The sequence below is a fragment of the Amblyraja radiata genome, chromosome 17, assembly GCF_010909765.2.
Source record: "Amblyraja radiata isolate CabotCenter1 chromosome 17, sAmbRad1.1.pri, whole genome shotgun sequence".
In the NCBI taxonomy this organism is placed as follows: Eukaryota; Metazoa; Chordata; class Chondrichthyes; order Rajiformes; family Rajidae; genus Amblyraja; species Amblyraja radiata.
The window spans coordinates 32,732,739-32,753,424 of NC_045972.1; the positions used below are offsets into that span (position 1 = coordinate 32,732,739).

A 20,686-nucleotide genomic window follows, 5' to 3' on the forward strand; every position below is an offset into this window, starting at 1 on the left:
TATAGGAGCAGGGAGGTTCTACTGCAGTTGTACAGGGTCTTGGTGAGACCACACCTGGAGTATTGCGTACAGTTTTGGTCTCCTAATCTGAGGAAAGACATTCTTGCCATAGAGGGAGTACAGAGAAGGTTCACCAGACTGATTCCTGGGATGTCAGGACTTTCATATGAAGAAAGACTGGATAGACTCGGCTTGTACTCGCTAGAATTTAGAAGATTGAGGGGGGATCTTATAGAAACTTACAAAATTCTTAAGGGGTTGGACAGGTTAGATGCAGGAAGATTGTTCCCGATTTTGGGGAAGTCCAGAACAAGGGGGTCACAGTTTAAGGATAAAAGGGAAATCTTTTAGGACTGAGATGAGAAAAACATTTTTTACACAGAGAGTGGTGAATCTCTGGAATTCTCTGCCACAGAAGGTAGTTGAGGCCTGTTCGCTGGCTATATTTAAGAGGGAGTTAGATGTGGCCCTTGTGGCTAAAGGGATCAGGGGATATGGAGAGAAGGCAGGTACAGGATACTGAGTTGGATGATCAGCCATGATCATATTGAATGGCGGTGCAGGCTCGAAGGGCCGAATGGCCTACTCCTGCACCTATTTTCTATGTTTCTATGCATTCTCGATGAGCTCTGTGTAGGGGAACAGTGGTTTCATGAACATGTGTAAATCTTAAATCCATAATCAGTCACCTAAAAGTATTAGGCATCCATCCAGTCATAGTCATAGTTTATTAGCCAAGTATGTTTTGCAAAATACGAGGAATTTGATTAGCCATGCGGTCATACTAATAAAAAGCAACAGAACACACAAAATACATTTTAACATAAACATCCACCGCAGTGACTCCTCCACATTCCTCACTGTGATGGAAGGCGAAAAAAAGTTCAATCTCTTCCCTTCTTTCTCCACCAGCGGTCGGGGGCCTCTCACCTTCCGTTGACCAGACGATCTTACCCCCGTGTTTAAGAAGGAACTGCAGATGCTGGGAAATCGAAGGTATACAAAAAAAAGCTGGAGAAACTCAGCGGGTGCAGCAGCATCTATGGAGCGATGGAAATATGCAACGTTTCGGGCCTAAACCCTTCTTCAGACTGATCTTACTACTGTAACTGGCGATGGGCCAATTCGTCAGGGCGATCAAGCTCCTGCATCGGAGGGGATTCTCAGCTTCCCCGCGCCGGGCGATCTATCTCAGGTTGGGGCTAGTCGAACCTCGTGCAGTTTTGGAGCTTCCCGACTCGGTCTCTCCCGAGACTGTGTGCTCCGATGTTAAAGTCCGCAGGCCGCGTTGGAGCGTCAATCCCAGCCATGGGATCGGCTCCGATGGAAAGTCCACGCCCCGCAGTGGGACTCAAAGTCTGTCCTGAGCAAGGCCTCCAGCTCCACGATGTTAGGCCGCAGAGTGACCGGAGATACAACCCGGAAAACAATGGCATCTCTGGCAAGGTAAGGGATTGGGAAAAAAAGTTTCCCCTGACCCCCGCCCCCCCCCCCCCCCCCCCCCACACAAAACAAACCAGAGAATATTAACACAAACTTTTTGAACACACTAAATATAACAAAAAAAAGAGGAAAAGGACAGACTGTAGGCGAGGCTGCCATCGAACCGCCACCTGGTCTTGATGTTCAAGCATTCAGTGCATGTGACTCAATTGGATCTCAGCATTTCCTTCCCTCAATTGAATGTATTTAAACGGGCCAGGAAGGCAAGTTTTGAATCCCTGGTGCATGGGCAGAAATCCTGGGGGGGGGGGGGGGGGTGACGTTTTTCTTTTGCCCGAATATTGGTGACGTTTCGGGTCGAGACCCTTCTTTAGACCTGAAGAGTGAGTCTGAAGGGTCTCGACCCGAAACGTCACCCATGCCTTCTCTCCAGAGATGCTGCCTGTTCCTCCGAGTTACTCCAGCTTTTTGTGTCCATCTTCGGTTAAACCCAGCATCCGCAGTTCCTTCCTTTTGGTGTGACACAACTGTCACACCAAACTAATTGTCCAGGTTGGCTTGCTGAATATTGCATAAGACATGGTCAGATGAAAGGGGAGGTTTTATATATATATCCTGCTCTTTTATGCATATTCGGGAAAAAGATTAAACATGTGGCAAATATGTTATTGCTGCCTTTGTGTCGGGGAAGGGGGAAAGTTGCAGCTGAATAATTTCCAATTTCCATTTAATTCTTTTCCACTCTGCGACGTGGGCTAATCGATACCACGTCGCCCTGCTATCTTTCACTCGTGCTCACGAGATTGATTTCAAGATGCTCAGATGATCTTCCAATGCGGTTATTGTTCCGAGCGCCAAATCCGTTCAGCTGTACCTGCAGCTGAAGCTATGGGTGGATTAGTAGACCTTGAAGAGGTATTGACACTTTGTTTTTATGTAGAGGGGAAATAGAGGCGAGGTATGTGATTTGAGCGTAAAGTACGACTTCCTCGACACCGCTGCTAAAATGGCACTGTTAAATGCGCAAAGTTAAAATTAAATAAACTGAAAAAAAATACAGATTACCTGGTGTTTTGTGCGTGGGAGCTCGTGGTGCACGTTAAGCAAGCAAGCAGACAGTATTACTGTGTTTAAACAATAAATAAATTGTGCTTCGGGGGGGGGGGGGGGGGGGGGGACACACAAGTTGTCATGCAGACTTGTCATTGGGCCGCCAGTGAATTTGTGTTCCCTCCCCCCACCCATGTTTTAAAAGCGATTCCGCCCATGCGGCCAGGTGGTATCCAATTCAGGTTGGAAGAAATGTGCAATTAAATCAATAGAAGAAGTACTGATCGCAGGAGAGCAAATATCAGCAGAATATCTGGACGAGATTTTCAATGGAAAGCGAGGCTAGGCGATTGCAAATTCACTTCCATCCAGTATTAATGTGCTTTTTTGACACCGTCTAGGAACTTTCTCTGATGAGGAAAATAATGTATTATAACTTTCCACGTGAGCCATATGTGGGAAGGACTGAAACTACTGTTTTTGGTTCCTGTCAAAATAAATCTGCTCGTGGGTCAGCCAGGGAATTGCCCAAAGCACAGACTGCAGACATAGAACCACATACTTCTATTTCTAATATTCCCCATTTCCACTCCCACCCTTGCATAGCAACAAACAGGATCTTCAGCCTTTGACCAAGTTGCCCAATTACAATGCCCTCCATAATGTTTGGGACATAGACCCATCATTTATTTATTTGCCTCTGTACTCTATGATTTGAGATTTGTAATAGAATGTGGTTAAGGTGAACCTTGTCAGATTTTAATAAAGCCCATTGTTATACATGTTGGTTTCACCATGTAGAAATTACAGCAGTGTTCATACATAGTCGTCGTCCCCCCCCAATCTCAGGGCACCATAATGTTTTGGACACAGTAATGTCATGTAAATGAAAGTAGTCATGTTTAGTATTTTGTTGCATATCCTTTGCATGCAATGACTGCCTGAAGTCTGCGATTCATGGACATCACCAGTTGCTGCGCGACTTCTCTGGTGATGCTTTGCCAGGCCGGTAATGCAGCCATCTTTAGCTTACGGTTATTTTGGGCCCTTCAGTTTTCTCTTCAGCATATGAAAGGCATTTGTTTGAACTTGAGCAGATAGGATGTGTCCATATATTTCAGAATTCATTATGCTACTACCACCAGCAGTTGTATCATCAATTATGATAAGTGAGCCAGTACCTTCAGCAGCCATACATGCCCAGGCCATAACACCCCCACCACCGTGTTTCACAGATGAGGTGGTATGCTTTGGATCTTGGGTAATTCTTTCTCCTCCATACTTTGCTCTTGCCATCACTCTGATATAAGTTAATCTTCGTCTCATCTGTCCACAAGATCTTTTTCCAGAACTGTGGTTGCTCTTTTAAGTACTTCTTGGCAAACTAACCTGGCCATCCTATTTTTGCAGCTAACCAGTGGTTTGCATCTTGCAGTGCAGCCTCTGTATTTCATTTTGGAAACCTCCCTCCCCCTCCTCCCTTCCCCAACAGTCTGTGACCCATAGCGCTGCGGCCATAGCACTATGTGTAAAGCCCATAGCGCTCCAGCTGGCTATTTTTAGAACCCATAACGCTGTTCGTTAAATTTCCATGCGTTAAACTGACAGCGCTGTTTAAACCTGGAGCGGGACAGGCAGATCAAAGCTTACAAAAATAATCATCCAGATCTGGAAACTTAATATACCAATAGATTTAATCGGCCATCATTTTTAGAGGTACAGTATGACTTTTTATATCCTTGCATTTAAGCAGCAAGATGAAACAGGAAGTCGGCTGATTTTTTTTAAGATCGGCATTTTACAAAGCAAATCCGTACATCCGTATTCTGATCACATTTCCGCACAAAATACGGAAAATCTGTACTACTTGGCAGCTGTTAGATCCTTCCACTGTAACACCCTTCAAATTAACCAGGTTGTTGTCAATTAAACAGATTAGGAAGAAATTCGGTCGCAGTTCATTGTGACCACCTTTTAAAAACAAAATCCCGAAGGTACAGATGTATAACGTATTAATAGAATAACTTCTGAAACCATACAAGAATGTGTTAACTGTAAACAAATTTTATTGAACTTTCATCCAGATAAAATTGCACAAACATCAATTTAGGCTTTCAAACACACAGGAATAAGAAGTGTTCCAGGTCAGTAAACCTCATTCTTTGGTGCAGAGGCTGGGTCTTACAATTCAGAGGTAAATTATATAATAGGGAGGAAAAAAATTACCCGTCACCTTACTGTAAAAGACAAGCCCAAGAGGAATTTTCCTTTAAAATGAACTTTTTTTTGGTAGTCGAGGACCCCATTTTCCCCTCTCCTATAAGCAGTGGTAACCACCAATGAACATTAAATGCTGGGTTGTTGCACAACAGTAACTTAAACAATACTGCTTGGACATCTTTAAATACAGAAACAGGCTCTGTTATTTTGAGGCACTTGTCTAAGTTTGAGAAAAGGGCCTTTGACCACTTGCACCAGACATTTTAATGCTATCCCCTTAATCTGGAACAGACTACAGTTAAAATTAGAACAGAGGCAATAAGCAAAATCACATCTTACACAAATCAATAGAACTTTTGCTTTTTTATGCAGCTCTGCCTCGAAAATAATGAGCCTGGAACTTAGTTTCACTGTTTTTAGAAAACAGCGAAAACTTGTTAAGCTATATATTACGTCTTCTCAACCAGGATTTCTGGATCTTGGACCAGACACTTAAATTCTCAAGAATAAATTTTGAAAAGTCTGCTTAACTAGTGGTTTGAAACCCAGTTTCAGAATATAAAAAAAAACTTAAGCACTTCATAAAATCAGTCCACAAAAACAAAATGTGTCTAAACAAACAGCATATCAGGTGCTCCCATTAACAACTGGGGTCACATCTTGTCAATGAAAAAGTCAACTCTTGTCTACATTTTAACATTATCCAACTATCAGGTGTGTGAAATGGGTTCTTAAATTCCAGATCAGTTTTGAGACAACTGCATTGGCTACTAAAAGGACAAATCCTGCAAAGACTTGGACCTACTCCAAGTGCTCCACTCACCAAATTTCTATTCTGCAGGCATATTTGTGGATTATGAACAACCTCTACAGCCTGTAACCCAACTGGTTCCCAAATCTACCTTATCTGAGCATCCGCTCTGCCAAGCATGGCACTGCCACCTCTCAACCAGCAATTAACCTACACTTTAGGTATAAACAAACCACATTCAATAGAGAAAGGAAAACTGGTGGCTACTATGTTATCCACTCAATAATATCAAATGAGAAACTCCATACTTTGACAAAAATCTCACCCATTGAAAAAGGCTGCGTCAAAGTGTCCTTATATAGTAATGAACTGGCACATGGAGCATTAAGCAGAGCCAATTAGAAAATTGGTTATCCAACATCAAATTTTCCTGCTGTTTCTCTTTGATGTCATTGAGTTTATAGAAAAATAGCAAAATGACCTTTCACACAGTAAATGATTTACCAAGAAATTAAATTTAAATTATTAGTGGGAAGAAGGAGCAATGCTGAAATTGTAAACACCCATTTTTTTGGAAAATATTTCCTGAAGTTGAACTTCAGCTACTGTCAAACCAAGTGAAGACACAGCAAACAGAATGAGAATTTCTAAACTGTGGCAAAAGGAGGTAACCTAGCTAGACTAGTAAAATCTTTTACACCAACCAGTATTCAATTACTACTTTGTTCTACACTTTGTTTAAGCAGCTGATTCATGGGTTCCATTAAAATCCCAGTATAAAAAAAATGCACAATAGCCCCCGGTGCAAGCTGTTCACCCAATGGCAGGTGAGCCAACTGGGTTCCAATATGAGGTAGTTTGAAGCTGCCGCAGAAAGAACTACCGAGGTAGACAAAAGCCATTACCTGACAAGGCACGAGAACCACATCTTGCATCCCCAAAACCTTCAGAGGATAGGGTCACTTCCCTGAGAATTATGTATCATTTAGACCCTAGCCTCTAAATTATTGGCTTCTTAGGGTTCTGCAAGTTGATGTTTTGTTTAGACTATGAGGTAAGATACTGTGCCTGATTAAGTTGAAGAATTGTGAACATAATCCATTAAGCATTTTTAGTGAATTTTCTCTGCATTTGCTTGTAAGGCTGTGCGAAGTGTTTTGTGAATTCTCAAGCTAATATAGACTAAGGAGGTTTGTACAAAATTGGAAAGTGATGTCATTTTGAATACTCCCAAACCTTAAATCATACAATTCAAAGTGTATACATATCCAGATCAAGATCATATTAAGTTACCAACTGGACAACAAGACATTTAAGTCAAATAAGAATAAAGAGTTATTTAGGGGAAAAAAGGGAACTTCATCACCCCTGAATCCAACCTTTAACTAGCAGTTTTGCATCTGGAAAAGGTCCCCCAATCTTTCATATTATATATGGTCCCACTAAAACTATGTTCAAGAGACTAATTCAAAAGCAAATTAGAACTGAAAAGCCATTCCATCAAATATATTCTTATGACTTCATAGGGAACAACATGATCAGATAGATCACACTTTACATTAGCAAAGATTCCCCCAAGCAAAGTACAGTACTGGATAAAATGTGTTACTCCATTACTGCAGACTTCACTTTGAATTCTGCTTCACATGAATTAACTCACAGTATCAAAAGAAATAATTTGAATGGGAACAACCTATTTTGTTTTCAGAAGGTAAAATTTGTTTTGAAGATTGTGGATCACTGCTACCCCAACATAAGTCAATAATATGGTACATTAACAAACTGATGAATTATACAAGTTATTTTGGTGCTTAACGGCAGCAGGATTACCTTTTAAAAGCACCCCAGATGGGGGTGTCAAGTGTGTGCTTGTATCTTTAAATTTGTGCTAAGGAAAATAAATGCCTTCAAGAGATTTTAAGGCAGTCCACCCAAAGTTGCAACTGCATAAATCTCAAAGCCAGAGTACAGTATTCAAAATACAATAACTAGATTTAGTAGGGTTTGAATTCTAAAGACAATACTTATTTCATATTTCAAAGAGTTGGAGAGCTTTAAAGATTTCAAATTAATGGGGCTCCTTAACAGTTTTGCGTGAATCATTAACCACTGCTCATGAACAAATTCCTATTGTGTAAAATAAAAGCCATTCTACACTACAACAGCTAACCACAATATATCAAACCAACTGTTACAGTCCATCTGAAGCAGCACATTAGCCAGTTTCATCTTTAAGGCTAAACTGATCCATTAGGGAGATCACAATTATGTAGAACACCCACATTTATAAATAGCTTTTGGATCACATGAATTATGAAGCACTTTCCAATCTTACTGAAGATCAGCCAAAAGTAATCATTCTCCATACTTGGGAACAAACAGAACCTAAAGTCACTGCCCCATCATGATAAATTGGCCACTATTTTGTTAATCACCATTCCCCCCACCATCACCAATTTTTCCAACAAATAGTCAACATAGCTTTGAGTAGGGATAAAATTGCTCTGTATTTTTAGACCCTATGGTTTAGAACTCAAAACAACTTTTCCCCCGAAGTTCTCCCAATAGTTCATTGTTGCTATTGACTGTGCTCAGCAATACAAATTCCTTCTGGGCCAACCCCATGTTTTGATAAGCAGCCTTAGGAGCTGAACTTCAGCAAAGTACCAAAAGCAAACATTGTCACAAATGAGCACACCTCATTTTTAAACAAAAACAATTATACAAAAAAGTGAATATTTAGAATCCCTAGCCTTCGTGGATTTTAAACTACTGGACCCTTTCCTCCCCATTCATGACGGCAGGAATGGAATATACATTTTTTGCAAACAGCAGAGGTACAAATAACAGCAGGAAGATGGCTTTAAAGATTTTTTCAAAATCTGTGCCTGTAACAGTGAATACCAAACCAGTAAGGCAGAAGATCTAATGGAGCATCCTAGCATGTCAGATGAAACTGGCTGTGTTAAAATTATACAATTTTGGTTGTTAACCTTTTTTAAACAAATATTTTGTGAAATGCCTGTTTATATGCTGCAGTTCCACAGACTGTATAAATACTGATTTTTTTAAAACTAAAATCTGAATTGAAGGCTGTACTGGAAATTTGCATAAACTTAATTTAAAAGAGTTTTAAAGAGACATGGTCTCATCTCTAAACTAACAGGCTGCTTTTGGACTACAGAGAAAATATGAGATTCAGAGATGGAATTAAATCTATTGAACTATCCTTGCTCCTATACTAAAGCAGATATATATATATATATGATAAATATATATATTCTCAACTATTAGCTACAACCAAAAATCTGCCACAGTATTCATACAGCATAGTTACAATCAGTAATTCAGCCAGTCCTTGTGGGTCTTCATTTTTCAATTGCTTCAGCATATGACAAAATCATTATGCTCATGCTGAAAAGAATCAAACTATTTTCTACTAAGGGACAGAATAATACAAACCACGTTCTCTAAATCCCACCAGTAAACAACTGATCAGCTCTTCTCAAAATAAACCAGAAATATTGCAAAAAGCACAATTACGTCCAAACACAATTGCTCAATGATGGATTGGATGATTGAAGATTTTCCCATTGAGAAAGCCTGGTATTGAGAACAGTTTAGAGAGTCAAATTAGGTGCATGCTTAACCTTTGCCCACAGCATTGGTAACAGCACATGTATTAAAGCAGTCTTGCACCAAGCAACACCAGTGGGCTTTCCCTCCCAGAAATCATTTTTCACCCAATCTCAATTAGGACCAAACAAGAGCCAAGAAAAAGCTTCTTTTTTTTTTTTTTAAACCAGCCAATTCTCACTTCCAATGCAAAGTAATACTGCCTCCAAGACCAAATACAGCCTACTAATAGAGTAGGAAATAGATTTCATAAAGGTACCTGAGATAGCAGTAGAGGTAAATATATTTTGATTATCCCAGGTGCCATAAATATAGTTTGATCTTCAGGGTATCAAATGACAACTCCATTTTTTTTATATACAACACCCCAAATAAACACTAAGAACCCTCAAGAGCTTCTATGTGCATCAGGCCAAATAACATTACACCCTAACAACAACAAAAAGAGGTATTTAGTTTACATTCAGGTGGAGTGTAGGGTTACATTCAGAAAGTGTAGGGCTAAACATACAAGATGTTCAATATTGAATAATCCCTGAAAACAAAATGTATGCAGGTAGACAGCCAAAGCCTTTATCAGTCACCCACAATTGGCCACTTTTAGGCTATACAAGTGGCCAATAGTCTTCCTACCTGAGAGATTTTCATTAAATAAAGCTACAGGACAACTTTAATACTAAGAAACAAGTCTTTGGATTCAGATCATAAAGGCACCAAATGCCTGGACACATTTGCACAGTTCCATGGAAATATCCAAACATTAGTCAGCCCAACATCTGCAGGCAGTGAGGTAGGTCTGCTATAAATTTATGTAGTTTTGAAGTAGTCTCACAGCTCAAGCTCACACTTTTACCAACATGAGGTAGATGACTGCAGCACAGGAAAAAAAACAAACTGTCTTCTATAGGGAAAACAATTAAGACATTGTCCCTGAGCAACAAATCCACAATATAGAAAAACAAGAACACAGCATTATTAAAATAAGAGGATACGATTGTTGCCAAAGTCGACGACCACTATCAGTCCATCTGGCATTAGGGCTATTCCAGATGGACGATCCATCTGCCCAAAGCCACTGCCTTGGGTCCCAAACTTGCACAGGAAGTTGCCATTTGGTTCAAAGATCTGAATGCGATGATTCCTGGAATCGGCTACAATTATGCGGCCTTCTTGGTCAATAGCCACACCCTGAGGGCGAAGGAACTGTCCATTACTTGTGCCTTCAGAACCAAGGAAGCGTGCTGACTGGAAGTCAGGGTGGATCACCAGCAGCCGATGATTGTTGAAATCTGTTACCACAAGGTGTCCTTCATGGTTAAAGGCCACACCACGGGGAGAATCAAAGTGCTTCCACAATGCCCCCTCAAAGCCATATTTACTTACAAAGTTCCCATCTGGGCCAAAAAGCTGAACTCTGTGATTGCGAGTATCAGACACCAGAATCTTTCCATCAGTATTGACTGCAACATCCCAAGGATAGTTGAATTGACCATTCTTGCTGCCTTTCTCCCCAAATTTAAGGATGAATTGCCCATCAAAGGTGAAAACCTGAATGCGGTGGTTGTCCTTATCGGCCACTATGATCCGACAATTCTGATCACAGGCAACTCCAGCAGGACGATCAAATTGTCCAGGTCTAGAACCCGCCGTTCCAAACTTATGGTGGTAGGTTCCACTCGGTGTGAACACCTGGACACGGTTATTGCTGCGATCAGCAATGACAATATAACCCTCTTTGTTGACACAGACGCCCCATGGCCGACAAAGCTGCCCATCTTCATCCCCTTCTCCACCAAAAGAGCAAATCGGAAGCCCAATTCCCGTGTAGTTGCGACCCGCTTTGACAATTACACGAAAGGGGCTATTCTCAATATGCTGCCCACGAATAGTAACTGAGACTACATGCTCTCCTTCCAGATGTGGGGAGTAATTAACTGTATAGGTGCCATCATGATGATCAAGAACATCAGCCCGAAAGAGGCACCCATCAGGCCCCATAATCACAACAACTACCAAGTCACCACCTGACGATCTCCCTTCACCAGTATGATCCTTGGTGATCACAGTGAAGCTGCTCATCTTCCCACGCAATGCTCGTTTCAATCCCTCACCGGCAGCTGTGGATATTGGTGCATATGCACTGCTACTGATTATGCCGAGTGACTTTATGGCCTTGTATAGTACACCGTCAGGTGGAATAAAGGAAAGCATGTCATCATCTTGAGGTTGAAGGAGATTTCTAAGTTTCTTCAGGTCTTGGATTTGGACAAACATTTGCTCTTTTGCCAAGAGTACATCCACATCTCTCCCATCCAATAGCGCTTTCTGCACGCAGTCTATTGTGCTCTCCAGCCTGGTGAGATTTTCACGCAGTGCTTCCACTTGGAGGTGCAGTGTCTTGGCCTTCATCTGCCGGATCTTTTCAACCTGTTGACATGAAAGATTTAAATGAATTGTCAATATTAAATAATATTCTAAATATTTGTTTTAACCAAACTAATTTTATTCTCACACCCCCAAAATAAGTTTATCATTTGGTCACTGATGTTTTGCTCAGAGGTTTTCAGTATGGAAGAGTCTACGGAGCTAGAGAAAATCCCGCCTTCACCAGGCATCCACACCCGCTGCATTTTCAATTGGGATTACTCAAATTAGGGATAAAGGACTAATAGTTATGTTAATAGACAAGATTCCAGGAATCCCAAAAATAATGGAGCAAGTTTAACTTAGAAGGAATGGGCGACCTTTCGGGTCAAGACCCTTCTTAAGCCTGAGTTACTCCAACATTTTGTGTCTATCTTTGGTTTAAACCAGCATCTGCAGTTCCTTCATACACATGGTTCAAGTAGAATCAGAGTACGAGATGAATAATAAACGTCAGCCAAAACACAGTTCACATTCCATGCAAAGATTAAAAACAAACACTAACTTTTGGATACTGATCTTATTTGAAACACCTTTGGCTAAATTGCATTTTATTATTTCATCTTTCCTGGCCTCCACCTTACCGCAGACCTCACCTCCCTCCTCTCCCTACATCTTAATATGCAGTAATGCAATATCTCAATTTTCTCCCTCTATTTAAGTCACCATAGAACCAAACAGTACAGAAACAGGCCCCTCGTCCATCTCGCCCATGCCAACCAAGATTCCCGCAAGCTTTTCAAATGCATGTAACTGTCCACGTCTTAAATGTTGTGATTGTACCCATCTCAACTTTCCTTGAGTAGCTCATTCCATATACCCAGCACCCCATGAAAAAGTTGTCTCTTGTGTTCCTATTCAATCTTTCTGCCCTCACCATAAATCTACCCTCTAGTTCTTGAATCCCATACCCTGGGAAAAATAAGATTTTGCATTTACTCTATCTATTCTCCCTCATGAAGTCCGCGGTGGTCGCGATCCCAAGCAAGGGATCAGCTCCGATGATAAGTCCGCGCCCCGCGATAGGGCTCAAAGTCAGCTTCCAACTCCATCGATGGAAGGCCGCAGAGCGCTCCCGAGAATGTGATCCGAAAATTAATCACATCTCCGGCAAGGTAAGAACTTGAAAAAAAAATTTCCCCCGATCCCCTCCCCCACATAAAACAAACCGAAGAACATTATAACAAACTTTTAACACACTAAAAAAAATAACAAAAATAATGAAAAAACGAACAGACTGCCGGCAGGGCAGCCATCACCTCGGTGCCCCTGGTAGTACTGATTGGTACAATGCAAACACTTAGTGTAATATAGAACACATGGCCAAGTTAAAGTTAGAGTTGGCATTTAATCTAAATTAAGACAATTGTGATTTGAAATGGAATCAAACAAAGGGTGGGTTGAAGAAACTAGCCCAAGAAAAAAAAGAAAAAAAATGAAGATGGTTTGCCAAAGTTACTTTGTGCACAAGCAAGCAATGCCACAAGAGTTAACTCACTTTTCTTAACAGTTCACATTCACGTTCTTCTAGAGCCTTCTTGTGCCGCGAAGTTACCGCTTTCACTTCTGATCGAATAACTTGAGCTTTCATCTCCACTTGTTCCACCATGGCCCGAACTTTCTCTATACTGAGCTGCAAGGCGAGGAGGTAGTGGCAGTGATGATGGCGGGGAAGGGTGGAGAGAGATGCAGATAATTAACAAAAGCATAAAATTCTCTACCTACATTTACACAAACAATTCCATCCTCTGATATATCATGTAATGTAGTAAATATCAGAGCTTCGATGCTTACGAGGCCAAAATGCAAATCTGAAAATTACTCCAGATTGCAACTCTTCACCCAACTTGTCTGATGCTTTGGATTTGATCCTAAAATTGGATACCATCGTCAGCAGTTCTGAAAGCTTCTGTTCCAAGATAAATCTCTATCATTTGAATGCAGTCTACATCCTTCCTCAGGAAGCTCATATTTGAGAAATTGGCTGCCGTCAAACATAAAGCTTCCTAATTTGAGGAAGAACATTCTTGCTATTGAGGGAGTGCAGCTTAGGTTTACAAGGTTAATTCCCGGGATGGCGGGACTGTCATATGCTGAGAGAATGGAGCAGCTGGGCTTGTACACTCTGGAGTTTACAAGGATGAGAGGGAATCTCATTGAAACATAAGATTGTTAAGGGCTTGGGCAGACTAGAGGCAGGAAACATGTTCCCGATGGTGGGGGAGTCCAGAACCAGGGGCCACAGTTTAAGAATAAGGAGTAAGCCATTTAGAACAGAGACGAGGAAACACTTTTTCTCACAGAGAGTGGCGAGTATGTGGAATTCTCTGCCTCAGAGGGCAGTGGAGGCAGGTTCTCTCGATGCTTTCAAGAGAGAGCTAGATTGGGTTCTTAAAAATAGCAGAGTCAGGGGATATGGGGAGAAGGCAGGAACGGGGTACTGATTGTGGGTGATCAGCCATCTGGCTCGAAGGGCCAAATGGCCTGCTCCTGCGTCTATTGACATACCCAATACCTACATCATCGCAGGGGACTTGAAGCAGGCAAGCTTGAAAAAGTCTCTGCCCAACTATGATCAGAACATCACCTTCAACACTAGAGGACCCAACATGCTCGACTACTGCTATAACATCATCAGGAATGCCCACCGCTTCATAAGTCACCTGCACTTTGGAAAATCTGATCTGTGCTGCTTCCTCCTGCGTACAAGCAGATACTGAAATAGCACATCACTGAAGGGGACTGTGAAAAGCTGGTTAATGGAGGAAGAGAAACCACTACGGGGTAGCTTTGAGTCAGCAAATGGGGTTATATTCAATCATTGGATCTGCAATTGCCACTGATTTCAGGAAATGTACGGACAACTGTGAATCTGCAAAATTATTACAGGTTTACACCAACCTGAAACCCCTGGATGAAGGAGATTTATATTCTGCTAAAGACTAGATCTGTGATGTTTAGGATTGGCAGTCATATGAGAAGTCACTGTATGACCTCCCGAAAGACACTGCAAGCACAGAAAGACAATTCTGGACCAAGTTGGAGCCTCAGAGAGAGTAGCAGAAGTGTTGCGATAAACCCAATGCTTCATGCATATGTCAGAGCATACTTCAAGAGGATAAATCTACACAAAGCACCCAGCACAGACAGTGCACCTGGACGACTGCAAACGACCTATGCAAATACACTAGCTGTAGTATTCAAGGACATGCTCATCCACTCCTTTCTGAAGTCCAAGGTTCCCAACTGCTCCAAAGTACATCTGTTGTACCAGTATACAAGATGAGCATAGCAACCTGCCTTAATGACCATCATTCGGTTGCACATATATCCACCATAACCAAATAATTCAAGAGTCGGTTATGACACAAATCAATTTCTGCGTCAGAAATAACCTGGATCCACTTTGATTTGCTCAATTGCTACAACAGGTCAACAGCAGATGCATTTGTTGGTTCTTCACTCAGCTCTGGCCTCATCACCATGCGCCAAGACCTGGGCCTCTGTACACACCCTTTGATTTTTGCCTTCCCCATTCGCTTGGTTGTTGTCAACAGATGTAGTATTGTGCATCTTTTCTTGGATTAGAACCCAATACTATACCGATACCCTATGCATTCACTGTACTGAAATGCTTCCTGAAGAGTTTCTAAAAATATTATTCAAATGTGCATCCATACTCTATCATTGAATTGTAAATGTTGAACTCCTGATATGAATTTTAAAAAGTCAAGCATGTTTGCAACTCTGAACAGTTATTCATCGACTCATTGCAAGCTTGAACTTGCTCAATTTCTGGTGGAAGTACTTGTCCTCTGCATTTTCAGTTCTACTCAAAAGGTTAGATGCTTAAATTATTTTTACACAGGCCTGACTTTCATGAAATCTGCTTTTCATAAGGACGTTTGAAACCCAAGGAAACAGAGGAAACAAAATCTACAATGGTAAGCAAATAATTTAATGCCAAGATTTTCATAAAATATCAATTCATTCAAATTTGATTGTTGTGCATTTTCAAACACCGTCTTAAATGTTCAGGGATAATTTTGATGGGAATTACGTAAAACTCAATGGATTAACAACAAAAAATGTAACATTCCATATTGAAATCTTCATTACTTTCAATGAGTAATAAATTATTATTATTTTTGAAAAGGCATCATTCCCTTCAAAACAACCCCGACAAATTTAATATGCCTTAAGTTTAAATTGAAGGAGCTTTCATTTCCAACAGCAGACAACTTTCAGAATAAAACATGAAAATTATTTCCCTGAATCACAAGCAGCCTTTGTGGATTCTGAGTGATGAGCACAAGCCTAGAAATGCAGCACAGGATATTTACAGACAAGTCATCCTTACTGACTAAAGGAGTAGGCAATTGTGTGAACAACATAGCCAGACTGTAAACTGTGAGTAATAGTAAAAGTATTTGTGGGGAGAATGAAAGCAGGGCTGAGAGAACAAGGATCGTTTTGTGTATTCATAGCAATTTAAAAAAAAAAATTTTTTAACAGATAAATTAATTTACATTAAGTAGACTAATCATTCACATCAAATTCTTGGACGCTTCTCTCAAGGCCATCTCATGGATCCAGTTGAAGCCCATGTTCAGAGGCACATTTGGTTAGTCTTAACTGGCTTTGGCAGAACACAGGGCTGCTGGTATTTGGAGGTGAACAGAGATGGTAAATGAGATTCAAGTTCCAAATTCTTGAACTTGGTTGTTTGAGCAAAGCTACAAAAATATCAATTGTACCTGGTATCAATGGACTCTCCTTCAAAACCTTCCCTTCCCAAATGACCCCAACATCAGCACAAGTAGAGTGGGTGTCTACTCTGAAACGCCTCCTCAGAACCTTGAGCATCAGTGAGAGAGAGAGGGGGGGGGGGGGGGGGGGGAGGGGAGAGAGAGAGGGGGGGGGGGGGTGGGGGTGAGAGTGAGAGAGAGAGAGAGAGGGAGGGGAAGGGGGAGAAAGAGGGAGAATCAGCCATGATCACAATGAATGGTGGTGCTGGCTCGAGGGACTGAATGGCCTCCTCCTGCACCTATTTTCTATGTTTCTATGAAAGAGGGGGAAAGGACACGAGAGTGGCATTGCTTGGCCAACTCCACTACACTCCAAGTCTATCTTTCTTGGCTAACAACCTAACTTTTCGGTGAATTTTCGGGCCTTATTTTAGGGTAAAATAAAAACAGCGTCTTCGACGCCGGGAAATATGGTAATCTTTTCAGATCTGAAACCATTCTTCTGTATGAGCTGACCTACTGGGCATTTCCTCTTGATTTACACTCCCAGTCTCTCCCAATAAATGTTTTTATAAAGAATACTCAAACTGTATGTCCTGACCTCTTGAGATTGAACCTTAAATTACCAAAACACATATGCATGGAGAGCTGTGTCCATTGAGCCAAATACTCCGTGATTCAACTTTCTAGCCTCGCTGTTCCAAATTGCTGTTGATCTCCCACATCTGTTTGGTGGCCGTTGCTGCATTGCGATCATCCAAACACCATGCTCAAGGAGGAATTGTGTGCTGGAGGAACTCCTCCACCACACAAGAGCAGGAGGCAGCTCTTAAAACGGAGCTTTCCCAAAGCACCCTTCAATCATTGCAGAGTTTTTGATGCTATCGCTTAGAAATGGTTGGCCAATCTTTGCTGCCCACCTACACAATGAATACCTCTCTATTGTTCACTATTATTTACTTACTTGAACTCCCTGAATTATGCAGCAAAAGCTCACCATCTTCTTCCACCAATTCCCTTGCCACCAAACCTACCATTGCAACATGATATCATTCAATAGCTTCACGCTGTTGCCGAAAAATAAACTTGCATCATGGCATGCCCCTTAAGAGTGGCAGCAAAAAAAAACCTCACCAAGACGAAAAATAACAAATGCAATAATTCACAACATATTTTAAAAAATGCCAAAGCTGTCATTTTCAGCTGGACAAACATCATTTGAATAACCTACAATTTTGGCTCAATGCTAAAAGGAATAGTGTGAAGCAATTTCCAACCATCGCATTGTGAAATTAGTTTTTCCACCATATATACAACTTAGAGGTGTGGTAGCATAGATATCTTGGACAAGTATTTAGAGACCAAAAACAATCGCTCAATAGACATGTTCAAATGCCAGCACAACAGCCAGGAAATTTAAATATCTGGATTTTAATTTATTTTTATTTTTTAAATCAGTCACAGTGAAATGAAACACTAACATGGTTGAAAGAACCCATCTGATTTTCAGCGACATAAATCTGCCATGCTGGCCAACATGAAATATCAAACTCGACAGTATGGCTGCTCTCTGAAATAACCTAGTAAATGACTCAGTTTGAGGCAATAAATGCCGTACTTCCCAGCAACATCCATATCCGGTGAATGAATACAGCCTTTCACAGCGCAAGAAAGAACTCACTGTATATGTTCAACATAAACCAGACGCTAACCCATGCTATCTGCAGAAATTATTGCTACAGTTTTCCTAATTTAGTCCCAGTGGAAAATAAAATCCAACTGTCCTCCCATAACACCCATAGGTTAACTGCCAAACTATTCTCTTCCCCCCTGCCCTCCCACAAATCTGAAAATCTCCAATACCCAAATCAGATAAAGAGCATTCAGAAAATAGAGCAAAATCAAATCAAAAAAATTCAAACCACCTACACACGACATTGGTGAAATTTGGTTTCATAAATGCTCTTTCGACTACTCCTGACAAGTTAATAAACCATGCTTCGTTGAAGCCTCTCAGTTGAAAATCAGGTTTGCAGTGTGATTTTTGATGTGGCAGCAGCAGATTGGGGGAAAATAGCAATGGAAACAAGTTTAGTCTATAGGAAGAGCTTCAGCTTTGAAGCTAGCAGCCAAAATATTCAAAGGCTGGCTGAAAATCAGTCAATTCTAAGCCCTTGCTAGACATCACAAGTGGCAAGTTTATGTCTTACATCTCAGTTTAAATCGGACAAAAACAAGTGATCTTTTACTTTATGCATCAAGAGCAGTGAAATGCACAATTTCTTAAGTAAATAAAACCCATCATTGCTACAATTGCCATATGGCGGTAAATTGTATATTAAGTCACATGGAAGTGCATTCCAACGTATTCTTTTAGATAATCCAAGTGGTGCTGTATAGAAGCAAAAACCATATTTCTACAAGCTCACAACCCCCAAAAACGAAGATAGCCATAGGCAGCAGGAAAATGGAGACACAACACATGCAGGTGTTCCTCAAAATCACGCAGAACCCGGACAGAAATATTGTCGTTAGTTCTTCACTTCTGGGTCTTTACCTTGGAACTTCCTATTTAATTACTAGGTAGAAATAAGTTCACTCGAGGACTGTAGCAGTTGACTGCCACCTTCAGGGGCAATTAGGAAAGGGCAATAAACACTAAATTTGTCAGCAATGTACACATTCTGTAGGCAAATAAAAATCAAATTTGATGTATTTACCATTAACTGTTTAACAACCCCAAAATTATTATACAGCAAAAGAGAATGAGACAATACACTGACTGCCGACACTCTTGGTTTACTAACACTGAAGAGTTTAAACTATTCAACCAGGGACAAAGTCATTACAGCCACCAAGTTAAAGTTTAGATTTCACATGGAAACTTTTTACTGAGCTGAGAATCTTCATACTTTTTCCATTGCTGTCCACTTAAGTTTGCTTTTATTTTTACAGATAGACATCAACATCCCAAATACACAAATCTTTTACACTTGGCTGTTTCCCATCAAGGAACTAATTTGTGTAGAAACAAGTCTGGGGAGCCAATCTGCAGTATGCTTGACATGTTATTTAATTTAACCTCCAAATTCAAGGGCTTTAACGATTGCCAATATCATAGGTTTAAGATGAGTGGAAAAATGTAACAGTAACCGTGGGTATATTGAACAAGCTACGAGAGGAGGCAGTTGAGACAGGTACTATAACATTTGGTTCAGAAGGATATGTGCCAAATGCAGCAGGTGGATCTAGAAGGGATATCTTGGGCCGAAGTGCCCGTTTCCATGCTGGATATGATTCTATATCTCTGTAGTGCCAGGAACAATGAAATTCTACCTTGACAAGCCAGTACTACCTTCAACATATTGAATATATCCAGTTTTCAAACTTAAGATTTTTGAAATCAATATACTAACAGCCTTGGAAAGGGGAAACATTCAATGATTATTAGTATGTGCTTGATAAGTGACAACAGAAGCTAGATTATTCTGCGTCAGAAATATCAGTTCTGCTTTGAAGAGCTGAACTAGATTGATGTGCAAGCACTCAGTTCTTTTGCCTTAGACAAACTAATGATCCAATAGATATTAGTGTCCATACATCTGGACTGCACTTACTAGGTATGTTGCAAAGCCTACCTGAAGCGTCGCTAAAAATCTGTCGCTGTGGGTGTGCGCGATTTTGGCGCCGTTTAGAGGGGGCGGGTTTAAAACGCGATTTTCTCTAGGCTGTTCAAATCGAAGATGTTCAGCCTAGTTAATTATTAACGAAAAATCGCTGAAAGACCCCGTCGCAAAAGCTATTATTAGTTTTAAAGGCCTCGTATAATAGTTATAGTAGTTTAAAAATCAATCTCTAAACCCGCGACCACCAGCAACCGCAGGGTCTCATAAAGCAAATAACTGAAGGTAGGCTGTATATTTTTACATTAAAAAGGGCTTCTAAAGATCCCTTTATACAAAGTTTAAGATTGCGAGTAGCTCATTTTGGGCCCATTATATCCCGCAGTATTTTTCTCGGCATTTGGGGCACAAATCTACCGCAATGTGAACGTTCTAAACCAGCGCGTTCACAGGATCCCACTGGAAAGCTGATTTAAATGGGCATTTATTTAAAGCAATTGAACACTAAATTCCTTCCATTTGGTCTATAAATTAATGTAAATGAGATTTAAAAATCATGTTTTATTGTGAATTATTTGTGAATATTATTTGGACATTTAGGCTATTTAGAAATGTTAATCATTTATTAAGAAATGGATAGATGTTTAGATCTAGTAATTGAAGTCTGAAATTAGCTACAGTTAGGTAACTAACTAATTATATGCTTTAATTTCAGGTCATCCAAGTAAGATTATTTTATATTTGTTTCACAATGCTTCAATCTATGATAACTGAAAATTTCATTCAGTTCT

General features: G+C 40.6%; 1 protein-coding gene across 1 annotated transcript in view; it reads right to left on the minus strand.

Moving 5' to 3' along the window:
• Window positions 1–4,537: 4,537 nt before the first annotated feature.
• LOC116982686 (E3 ubiquitin-protein ligase TRIM71-like) overlaps window positions 4,538–20,686 on the minus strand; it is a 46,338-nt gene continuing 30,189 nt past the window's right edge. Inside the window, exons 3-4 of the mRNA XM_033036044.1 lie at window positions 13,023–13,157; window positions 4,538–11,527 (exon numbers count right to left, since the gene is read on the minus strand). Coding sequence (XP_032891935.1) covers window positions 10,076–11,527; window positions 13,023–13,157 — 1,587 coding nt within the window. The 3' untranslated portion in view covers window positions 4,538–10,075. The remainder of the gene's footprint in view (window positions 11,528–13,022; window positions 13,158–20,686) is intronic.